Source organism: Serinus canaria, chromosome 9, assembly GCF_022539315.1.
Source record: "Serinus canaria isolate serCan28SL12 chromosome 9, serCan2020, whole genome shotgun sequence".
Classification (NCBI taxonomy): domain Eukaryota; kingdom Metazoa; phylum Chordata; class Aves; order Passeriformes; family Fringillidae; genus Serinus; species Serinus canaria.
Window position 1 is genome coordinate 8,968,090 of NC_066323.1, and position 12,317 is coordinate 8,980,406.

Genomic DNA, 12,317 nt, shown 5'->3' on the forward strand with positions numbered 1-12,317 from the left:
AGCTGTAGCGTGCAATACATGAGACGGTTGTCATGAAAAACATTCCACATTATAAACTACTACTCTAAAAGCACCAGGGATTGGGCCAGGAATCCAAGCCCCAAGTGATATCAAATGACTTATTATGCTATTTCCTTCCACAAAAGAAATTACATCTTGCAAGAAAAACCAAAACAGATACCTGAAATTAAACAAATTCTGTCTGGCAATTAAGCAGGCGGCAAAAGAGCAAAAAGAGGCCGTGAGGAAAACAGGTTAGGTTTATCTTCTATACTGACACACTGCTTCCCTCCTTAATGAGCCTACAAAATATTGCTGTAATCATAATATCAACATTTTCTTTGACTTCAGTAATTATACCACTGTATAATTGAAACTTCTGAAATTGATGCAATTTCACAACTCCGTAAAATATACTAAAAACCCATGGGTGGAAGTAAACGCAGTTAAAATCAGTCATGAAATGAAGTACCATTTTTCTTCTTTATCAGAGTAATTAACAAGGACTGAGGTAAATCCTGTCACTGGCTATCTTTTATTGTGATGCTCTTCCAGAAGATAAAGGCATAGACTCAGGGAAACCCTACAGCTTGAAGTCGGGAGACAGTCTTGCAAACTGCAACGATACTCTGACTTCATTCGCTAAGAGTAGGTTAAGTACCTGGAAAAACAGCCTAAGTCAAATACCTTACTTTGCAAAAGCTAAATATTTGAAAGTTACCATAGCACCTCAATATTCCCAAGATGTAACATAAGAGGACAGGAGAGGAACTTCTGAAACGCGGCCTCCAAATGCAGTCACCGCAACGCAGACTGCTCAAGCCTGGCAGGAAGCTGATGGCCACCTCCTTCAGGAGAGCAAGATAACAAGTTTCAGTGACAAAAAGTCTCTCCTTCAAGTCTCTGGTGCCACACTGAAATTGTTGGCTCTTGATCAGAACTAATAGTAAGCAGAGAATTATGAACTGACAAACTGATCATCGATGAACAGTGCGCAGCTCTCCCAGCAGACGCGTGAACAAACAGAGCTTTAAGAGCAGACAGAGAAAGCACAGGAAGGACCACAGTAGCTCATCCAAGCAATTGATGCACATGCTGGGAAGGACACAATGTTGAGAAATTCAAGCCTGATAAATTTCCCACTACTGAGCCAAGAAGTAGAAGGCTGGAGAGAGAAAATATTGCTGTCTCTCTCAAGAAGGTATTACATAAATTATAACCACACATCCAGAGTATTTCACCATCCCCTTACATTTCTCTGTGGCATTTATACCTGTGTATAGGGTACCACCATTACAGCTCAGTGAGACACAGTATGTCCCTGAAGAAAATGCTCTCCAGCTGGTGTCTCTTCCCTCACAGGCACTTCACCTGCAGTGACCAACTCACCAGGGACAGGGCCGCTCCTAATTTTCTCAGCAATTCATGCAAACACACAGGTTTTTCAGTCCAAAATCCAGAACTTGTTACCAGTCACAGGTTTTCCCTTTTCCTCCCATTTACACCTAAAAATTGAACCAAGATGCCAGCTAAGTGCTGCCTTTACCGGAACACAGCAATTCACTGTGACTGCAGGAGAAGGTCCATGGAACCACCTGTACTACCAATGGGAAGATCTTCCCTCAGAGCATCCAGAGGCCATCCAGGGTGCTGGAAACCCAGAAGGCACAGACTGAACACACTGCTGAAACAACAGCCTTATCTTGCGCAAGAAACTGGTACAACAGCAAAAAACCCAGCTCAGTTCTCAGTGGAGCACTGGGTAATGTGTTGGGAATAGAGAACCATAAAAATAATCAGCATGCACATCTCAATCCTAACAAACCAATATGTACAGAGCCTGTAAAGCCTCCTCTGAGAGCATCAGTTATACCACATATCTGATTTACATTTTTCAAAGAAACAACTGAAGCTCTTCAGCTTGTTCCAAAGGCCCAAAGGGAAGGAGAAAACTCTCAATACACCTAAGTGGCAGCTTTGCAGCAGCATGAGACTAAACAAATGGAAAAACCTAAAATAAGTTGTGACAGTTTATCATTAATCAGTATGAATTACTTGGCAGAAGGCAGTATTTTTCAGTGCAATTTAGTGGCACCTTTCCCAAAGAACTAATACAAACATGAGTACATAGCAAGAGATTTGGGGAGCAGGGGAAAAGGAATGTCATCGCTGATTGAGTTGTTGATGGCAAGAAACAAAAAATGAGACTACACAGTGCAGCACCTGTGTGGCTGAAAAACATGACTGGCATGTTCCAGCTACTTCATTTGGCAAGGGTAAATTCACCACAGAAGAATCATAATCATATTACAAAACACTCTAGTCTTTTGAATAGCTTCCTTGCAGTCAGATACCACTTCTCTAGCAGTTCTGTTTATTCATGTATTTTGCCAGAAAAGGGATAACATTCTGAATGCTTCCTCTTGTATTCATAAAATATCATTACTGTTGAACATATGAAATTATGAGAATAGAAGAGAGAGGGAGAGGCATTATCTTTGTTTAGAAATGGATATAAATGGAAAACTGCAGACAAAGCTTCCAGCTCAGGCAATCTCTATCAAGCCTATGAAGAAGCCCTTGTGCTGGCAGGTCCTGGCAAAGGATCCAAGCATCCAAACTATTCTGTTTTTCCACCTATATTAAATGGTTTAATACAAAAGATAACTATGTGTTTTAGTCACCAATTCCATATAGGCAAGTTATCAACATAGTTTTAGTGAACTTGAAGTCTTGAACAGCTATCGAAGAAATTTTGCTTTGACCCTCAAAACTGGTTCTCAGAGATTACCAAGATGGCAGCAGACCTCTTTCTTTTATTTGTATATGGATCTACCTGTAATACCTTAGAACCCACTTATGATTGCCTTTTGTATTAGGTTTAGCTTTGTACTTACACGTGTCAATAAACACTCAGGTCATTCACTCATTTTATGCATACTTAAAAGGAAGAGACAAATTCTAATATGTCTCAAACCATCATTTCAATTGCTTTAGGTTTAACAGTACAGGTAGAAAGTTCAGCAAATGACCAGACCTGGCAAGAAGTCTTGCATTTGCAAGTCTAAAATCACATAGCTTCAAACAAAGACAGGCAGAGAAGGCAGCTACACTGAGTAAAAGCACCAGGCCAAAGTAGTTCAGACCAGCCCCGATTCTGCTGGAAACATCCTTACAATTAATTTTGTCAGAAAGATCTATGACAGTCTTTAAACTCTTAAGAAGAGTTCAAAAACCATGTTTGGAAAACAATTTGTGCTGATCCTGTCATGCTTACATGTAAAAGCCCATGTTAAAATTGCCAACTGTAGCTTCATCTCCCAGCAACTAGAGGAAAGGAGCAAAAACTGCCCTTGCATGGTAATGTTAAAAGATAAACCTGCAAACAAGATAAAATTATCCAGATATTTGAAAGGACAAAGTTTGATTAGAGAATGAAGTTTTATCAGTGGGGGAAAAAAAAAAATAAATCCCAGACAGTGATCTTACTGAAATCCTCAGACATGAAAATGAAAGCAATTGTACCACATTTGTATAGCTCCAGTCATTTCACACATGCTTCATTCATATTAAGAAGGGTATTACCACAAAATCTGGAGCTGTGACAAGATAAGCTTTTCATGGACTGAGGACCCAAAAATTAGAGAGAATTAATCATAACTTAAGCTTTGTAACAACACTTGTCAAATACATAAGCAATTGCAAACACCTACACAGTGCTATCCAAAACACCACAGCCTGAAGACAGCCAAATCTCAGATACCAAAAGTCACCTCTGACAACTGTGCTTGGAAGCAGCTTCATCAGACTTTCCCATACAGTGATAATGAAGGCCATTCCATGCAAAGAATGAGGTGTCAACGCCTCAGGTATCACTTCTTCCAAACATTGTAATGCATAAAGTCTTTTAATCATCAGCAGCATAAACTCAATTTAGCTAATGTGATTTGTAGGAAATTCTCTGTTCTCTGTCTCAGGCCCTACAAGTTTAATCATGAAAACTCAAATCACAGCAAAAATATACTGAACTGACCTTCCACTGATCTCTGGGAAGCAGTCTCACCACCACGATGTCACCGTTCAGGGCTCTGTTGCGAGCAACCACTCCGTCAATAAAGATATCACGACTTCCATCCTAGTCAAAGAGGAAGAAAAGTAAGTGCCAGACCAAAACATATTAAATCATGGTTGTTATGAAGTTTAAAACGCTTCCATCAAGAAGACACACACCTTGGTGAGGCAAACATCCTGCAGTTGTGCACAGGAACAAAACAGATTCACCATATGCCCTTTAGCATACAGGATCTTTTAGCAAATGAGCACCTTTGTATGGATTGCCAGTACAGTAGTTCCACACTATTTTGCACAAGACAGAGCCAAGCCCTCAAGATGCGCTGTCTCAGTTCCTCTACAGTTACTCTTGGGAACAGGTAGAGAGTTTTCGGCTGTCACAGCTATTGACACATTAATTTCCCACCTCAAACATTCAAAGCCACTGTTCAGAACAGACAAGTGTTCAGAACTGTTTACATCGCAGTCTCTGCAAAGTGCTCCATGCAGAGCTCCTGCTGCTCTCCTGGTGAGCTGGGAAAGCAGGGACATGCAGCTCCTGGATCAGCAGGGCACTCTGTGAAGGTGGTCTGGATTGTGGTTAGGGATGCAATTTCTTCTTTTTCAAACAAGTTAGCACCATATATTCTGCATTTGGCACAATTTTCGTTAGAAGGTATCCCAAACAATGACAACCACAGATGCCAACTGCAAACCAGGAGATCTTTTACTGTAACAGACATGTCAGCGTGAGATTTTTACTGTAACAAACATGTCAGAACACCTTCTCTGAATATTCTGGGTTAGCATCCTTGCACAAGAGCCTCTACTAATTGCACACACCATGATTATCCACCCCAGACATGTCTGGCATTCGGTTACTCTAGATTTAGTTTGGGAGATTTTCTTCATGGGGTGAACAAAGTTTCCTGAAGATGCCAACACAAAGATTTTAGTTTTTAAAGGATTGCCAATTTTGTTGGGTTTTTTCTTTTGATAATTATTGATCATGCTCTTGTTGCTTTCATTTCTGCTTTCCCATAATTTAGTATACAAAAAATTCCATGTGTCTGTTTACAGGGCAATGAACATGTCAAACAATGTCAGCCTTTAGTATCAATATGACCAGTTTAAATAGTTTTTCTGAAGAGTTATCTTTGCATGGTTTCGAGGTTCAAAAAAAAGAGGTTGAGTTTCTTCAGATTAGTAATTTATTGTCTTTCAAAGAAAAAATCAGCCTCACAAGACTTAAAAGCCTTAATCGCAACTTCAGCTGTTTCTCAGACACTCCTGAGTTTCATATGCGTGAATAAATCCAATCAGAACCACCAGCACGCTCAGTGTCCAAGAAAAACTTCTTTTATAACCTGAAAACATGAAGCCCAAATATCACATAAGTATCTTACTCTGCTTAGATACCAAAACAATAAAAGGAAGAACCCTGCCATGATGTGAAACTAAGACCGTCCTCCAAGAGACCAAATTGATCTTAGAAAGAAAAGCAGCAGCAGCAGCTCAACAGCTGTGTGAAAGCTGCCTCCCATGACAAGATGCAGAAAAATTGCAAAGCCTCTTGGACCAACATAATTCAAATTGGAAACCGTTCTCTTCAAAAAGCCAGATTTTTTACACATGGTCTTATTCCTTATTTCTCCCCACCCTTTCCCTTCAGCTCTAACTCTTTACCTAAGTTCATCATATACATAAAAATGAAATGTTCAAAGTCATTTTCTAAGGCAAATTCTTGGTTTGGGTTAGGGTTTTTTTTTGGTCTGTATCTGTAGCTGCTCTGTGCTGCAGGACACAGGCTGGCACTCCCAATAATTTGCTCTACACTTTTTTCCTCTTCTCCTGTGTCCATGAAAATATAAGACATTTTCTTCCACTCCCTGTAAAGGTGCCTAATGCATCACACCATCCAGTTAAAGCTTCATCTCCACACTCTGCAAGAGTCTTGTCTTTAACTCCACCCACACACTCTTTTCCAAACAATATATGTATACATACATATACACAAATCTAGATATGTATATGCACACGTATTTTACAGCAGTTAATTTCAACATCTGCAACAAAGCTGTAATCAGAAAACTGCCATCAGTTTTGGCTTTCCCTCCAAAAAGAAACATCTCTATATCTTGAGCTCCAGGCTCTCAACTGCTGGGTGAACTTACGCACTTCCAAGAAAATTTGTGCACTTTTTCCTCTGCACAGCTGACACTTCAGATTACTAATGCAATTAAAATGGCACTGAATGACAACAGAACACAATCACTTGCAAAGTCTCAGCTGTCCCTGGGATGCATCTACTCTACTGGCCACAATGGCCTCAAGACTTCCCCAGCCCCCTCCAGAGAGCACGGGGCTTTTTCTCTGCAAATATCTCCAGCAGTGCTCCCTATCCTCCTCTGACAAGAGATCTGCAGTACTTCCATCTGCTCTGGAAGTGTCTCCCACAAGCACAGTACAGCTCTAGTCACTGTCACTCATGATGGGCAGCACCATCCTTCACACTGACACCTCAAACCACACCACCCTGCACAAGGAACACACGAGATGCGAGGCAGAGATTTCAATCCCTGGGGTGTGTTCTCTGGGTAGCTTCAAGAAAAAAGCACTGGGCCTTCCCCTCAACTCTTCATGCAACAACGAGATGAGCAGACAGAGCACATGTGCAGCAAGAAACACACAAGGACTTCTGGTGTCAGAAGGCGAACAGCTGTTGCATTGAACTCCATGAAGGCATGGCCAAGTCATAGCTGAAGTGAAAGGGGTATAATGCCCTCATCCACAGCAGAAAAGACAGGGTGATTTTTCACAGCTGCAGCTCTTGCAGCTTCTGGCAATGATGGGAAGTGCTGCAGAATACCAAGGCTGCAACCCCTCCATTATGGTAAATCATGTTATACAAAGGATAAGCTTCCCAAAGCACCTGTCTTAAAGGACTGTGCCTACATAAACCAGAGTCATCTTCATCCAGGTGTTGATTTTACTGGTTCTGGTGCTCATCTCCACAAAAGGCAGAAAAGTAGAAAGATAGTTGAGATAACCACCTCTGCTAGCCCTCCTTAACATATGCATTCCTGCACACAGAACAGGCACAAGGCAACAGCTGGACACCACAGGGGCGATTAGGGGTAAAGCCTCACATCCAAATAACTCATGAGAGTAGCTGAACTTCTCTTTTACCCTCGCATTTTGTAAATTCAGAGACTATATTTAACAGCTTACGCTTACCACACCTACAAGGACACCTGGCAGAGTAAGGATCAAAGTTCCTTTCACTTACACACTTCCCTCCTGATGTACCAGAGAGCTGCTCTGTACTTCTTCCTCTAGCTAATGCTAGTGTATTCTCTGCAGCCCCAACCTTTTCCCATCCCTGTAATGCCAACCTTCTCTAACAAAGCTCCAAAACATTGCCCCAAATCAACGACATAAATTAAAAAACACCATGAATTTCAAGGCTTTCCCAAGCCCCAAAACAATAGTGCTGTCAGTGTCAGGGAGAACAACATAATCAGTGTTTCACTGTCTCAGGGCAGGCTCTGCCTTCTCATCCCCACACCAGCAAAACATTTCAATATAGAACTCTCTCATTAACAGCAACACTTTGACAAAGAAAGTTCTAGATAAAAAGCTTTGGCTGTGCCAGCTGTGAGGTCACCTTCTCAACTGGAAGGCCCTGAAATTGCAAGAGTCCTTCTTTTCTGTCAAAATAAGGAAAGAAGAGAGAAGAGGTGCGAGGCAGTCCCATGTGGCAGAAGCACATCCCAAGCCAACCAAGATACAGCCCGTGCCAAAGCGGGCACATGAAAAGGAATCACGCATATTATTTCTGGAATGACTTTTCAAATTAGCTCATGCAGCAGATCGAAAATGGAGAGCATATTTGTTTAGGGAAGATTAACTTAAATCAGTGGAAAATCTATAAAACCTCTGCAGCCATAAACCAAGGGTTTCTGATTACCCTATCTGGTGGTCCTCAAACCTGACTTCAGCTGGCCTCTGTGGGACCCTGCAGTATCCCCAACTTCAGCACAAGCAAAGCATTTCTTTGAGGTATGAGAAAGCGGGATTTGGTTGGCAATATTGGGTATAAAAGAAAATCCAGATTGTGTTCATTTATTCCAACTCATTCACCTCTGAGTGACCTTCTGTGCACAGCATAACTTCTATCTTAATGCACCTTTACTTATGAACTTTAAAGCATTATAAAATTACACTTACTGGAGATGGAATGAAGGCTTCATGGTACTTCTTAGGATTTATTCTCAAGGGGCCCTTAAAAAAAAAAAAGAAAGAAGGAGAAAGATTATGCCTGAATCTTATTAATTTTATTTAACACCAGTTAAATTAGAGAGCTGTGGGTAATATATCTACAGTGAAACATGAGAGATACATCTAAATTTCCATTATACATTTCAAGTCTTGACAACTTAGCATCCAAGCAATTTCAAGCCAAAAGGCGGTTTCATGAAAGGCTTAAGCTGATCTACTGCAGTCTGTCATCAGAGAGATGTTGAATCATTAGTTGTTGCTGCTGCTGGGTGAACTGAGGATCCAAGCTCTCCTGTTCCTTTCACACATTTTCTGCTGAGCATCCACCAGCTTCGTTAACAATTGGATAATAGAAACAATTTGGCTTCCTCTGTTTTGGAAAAGGAGAATGTTGGGTTTGCTTATTTTGGAGGATGCAAGCAAAGAGGAAAAGAAAAGCTGAGCTTGCATGGCAGCAGGTATCATTCTTACGGGGCTGTGGCTGCTTAAGCTGTTCCTGCAAACAGACAGCAGCAGTAACTGTGATAATAAAGTATATTTCCAAAAAAGAATTTAAAGGATTTTCCAAAAATAAACATTTAAAGTCTACAGGATTAAATTCTGTTTAAACATACTTAAAGGCAAACTATCTTAAATACATTTGAAAATTCCATGGTCTATCTATTTCTGCTTTGTTATCTGCCAACTTAAAGGCCAAGTCACCTGCAACAAATTCATATCAACCTTCCAAAGTAAACCAACCAGTTTTGCTGCTTGCACTCATGTCCATCCAAGAGAAAGGCAGAGCCAACCAAAGCCTTATAGGCTACACATTTGCATCTCAAAAGTATCCTGGAAATTGGGATTCAGGTGACTACAGTTCAAACTGACAGCATTTGAATCTTATGGGAATACAACTTAGGTATCTGCCTTTCAACAGGCTTCTGCTCGGGGAAGAAACTTTAGAAATTTCTCCATTTGTGTATTTGAAGTAATGTTAGCCAATTTATTATATGAACATATTCCATCTGTTTGCACTTCTGTGTTAAGCAATCATAGGAGCATCTCACAGGAATTGCTTCTTTAAAACTTTACTGCAGCAAATAATTTTTTATGTATTCTGGGAAACACTCAGACAATAAGGAAATCGAGCTGATTACATGTAAAAGTTTTGCTGCCTTGAAGAATTCACAGATTTACAAAGATTTTCCATTGCACTAATTTGCTGAAGTTTACCAGCAAATCAGAATACCAGATTACCAGCAGCATGTATTCCGTGTATGGAATACATCTGAGTACTTTGCTGCACTATCTAATTTTATGTCTCACATAACTGGTACTAACAAGGACACTTGCCCCCACGGCAGGCACAACACAGGACAACAGCATGGAAACAAAGATGACCCACAGAGAGAAACCCTGGGGTATTTTATGCTTAAGCAAAGTGAGGGCTGACTTGCTGTCATCAGTTTCTATTAGCACTGGTACCCACTGATGGAAAACTCTCAATGGTTGTCTTCCACTTATTTCCCAGAATCAGTGATCAGAAGCCGCTACAGAGAGAAAGGAAAAAATGGAAAGGGATTGCTGCTCTTTTTGACAATGAGTCAATTCCCATACGTGGCTCTACCTACCAGCACTAAGCAGATGAGAAAACAGCAGACTGTTTTCCTCTGCACAGTCCCCTTGAATAGTGTGGGACAGCTGTCAATCAGTCAGGTATAAATGCCAGTCATGCACATGAAAAGTCAGGCTTTGCATCCATGGCCCAGAAGGCACCAGAGCAGCAACGTGACCATGGATGCCCAGCTCCAGCAAACACACTCAGGAGATCAGTGTTACCACATTTATTGTGCAGCCTGTTTATCTGCATTTTATATGCACTACCTAATTATGATCAGCATTAGAATTCTTACATCGAGTAACATTAAAAAACTTCAGCTCTTCCTTTAAGCAAGAAACTCACAAAATTTATCTTAGAAAGCAGATGGGCCCTATTATCTGTGCCCATGAAAATCCTATTTACAATGTTGTACATTTCACGCTGTGATATCATATCTGGAACCAGTCACTCTCCCCATCTGCAATGAACAACTGTTCTCATATGTGTATTAGGGGGTGAGGATCTGGCTGCAGAGTCTCATGATGTCACACTAAAGCTGTATTATTTTACAATAGCTTGCAAATAATAGCTGCTATATTTATCAGTGTTTTTCTGTCATTAGGGCTTTTGTAATGAAAGGGAAGAACAAGGTCTGCAGGAAGGTTTCTAAAACATTTTCTGATGATTCAAGGCAGCTTAACAGGCTCTTGCCAATAAAGTTCCTAACTTTAATGAACTTTCCCAGTGAGACACAAAAGGGTCACAACTTCTCAAGCTGCTTTCTAAACGCAGGGCAGGCAGTACTCAGACTAAACTTCAAACATCCCAAACCAAGCAGTTTATATCAACAATTGTAACACATATGCCTAGGTTCGTTTGTATATACAAAACACCAAAAAAAGGGTCAGGGTTCACAGTATCTGATTGCTACCAAGGCTTCCTTGAAGAAAACAATCCATGAAAACCAGGGAAACCCCAGCTTTCACATGCACAAAAGAACAGCTTTCTAAGGAAAAACACCCTTTTAACAGCAAAGCAGGCTCTGCATCTCTGTTAGCTCCACCTGACCCCAGCAGCCCTGCAGGGAGGGTCTGGGAGACGCTGGAGGCGTGGAGCAGACACAAGTTTCTGGCTGCTGCTTCAGAGGATGATTAGAGTCCTTTGGGTCAATGCTCTTTCATACACAGCCTGATTTCATCTGTTGTGTACAACCATCAGCGTGCTCTCCCGGAAGGACGCAGGAGTTGTTCAATCTTGTTTGTCTTCAGGCTATCCACTGTGATTCCAACCAACCTGATACCCCTGGGGTTTGCTCCCTGCAGTCTGAAGGGCAGGGAAGTGGGAATTCTGGGCACTCGTAAGCACCTGAGCTCAGATCCCTTTTCTTGCGGAAGGACACTTCTGGACATGTCACATGACCAAATTAATCCAGGAATCTGCAGGTCACACTTCTGCTACTTATCAAAACATGACTTATGTCAGATACAGCACCAGAAGCCCTTAAGATCAATATTACTGACAGACGTCAGCACCCATAAAGATAACCCTTCACTCTTCCTGATCTAGGGCTGCCTAATCATAGCATTTGTGTCATCTGAGCAATCTTCAGGTCTGTCAGGAGTTTCTGTGGGTTGGACTTTCAGGAACACTTTGTTGCACAGCTGCATTGACAAGGCCCAAGAATCTCAGTGTTATGGTAGGCTCTTTTCTCCCTAACAGAGCTCTCAAATTCTCAACCAAATATTTCCAGGATGCTCCAGGAGACAGCCCATGTTCAGAGAGTCATGCTGCCTGGGAGCACTCCAGTTTCCTCAGGACCATCAGATTCAGACCAATAGGACTCCATAGGCTCCCTGTGAAGCCTTTTTGCAGGTCACCATGCCAGAACAAAATGCCCTGCTTTTGGGGATCAACACAACAGACACATGTTCATTCTGTCTCTTGCCATTGTACCAAAAACCACTGAATATTCATCCATTCACTAAAGTTGCTCTCAGGATCTCACCTATCCTCGTTGAGGCTGCAGTGATGAATGGTCTTGATGAAATCATAAGGATGAATGAACTGAAGATGAGAAATACTGAGCTGGAATGCCCATGATCTAACACTCAGCTCTGAATTATTAAATCTAGCTTCTACAGTCTCAATTGTTTCCCTGAGATGTGGAACTGGATGAAAGGAAAACAGACAGAGCCTAAGAAAGCACATATGACTCTTCCAGTTACACAGCACATGACCTGGAGTAGACACACACATTTACAAGAATTAGGGATTCTTTTGCCAGGGATCATGCAATCACAGGTCCGTAGGGACTCAGCATTTCAGTGGGATTCTCAGGTAGTAATCACAGCCTGATGTGCCTCATCTGCAGCTGCACTTGACCTCATGGGCAGTCTACACACAG

General features: G+C 41.4%; 1 protein-coding gene across 3 annotated transcripts in view; it reads right to left on the reverse strand.

Annotated features, from left to right (window-relative positions):
- Positions 1–12,317, reverse strand: part of DIS3L2 (DIS3 like 3'-5' exoribonuclease 2) — a 180,487-nt gene that overhangs the window by 148,104 nt on the left and 20,066 nt on the right. For all 3 annotated transcript variants that reach the window (XM_018912889.3, XM_018912890.3, XM_018912891.3), the window contains exons 5-6: positions 8,281–8,334; positions 4,034–4,135 (exon numbers count right to left, since the gene is read on the reverse strand). In XM_018912889.3, the coding sequence (XP_018768434.1) occupies positions 4,034–4,135; positions 8,281–8,334 (156 nt within the window). The remainder of the gene's footprint in view (positions 1–4,033; positions 4,136–8,280; positions 8,335–12,317) is intronic.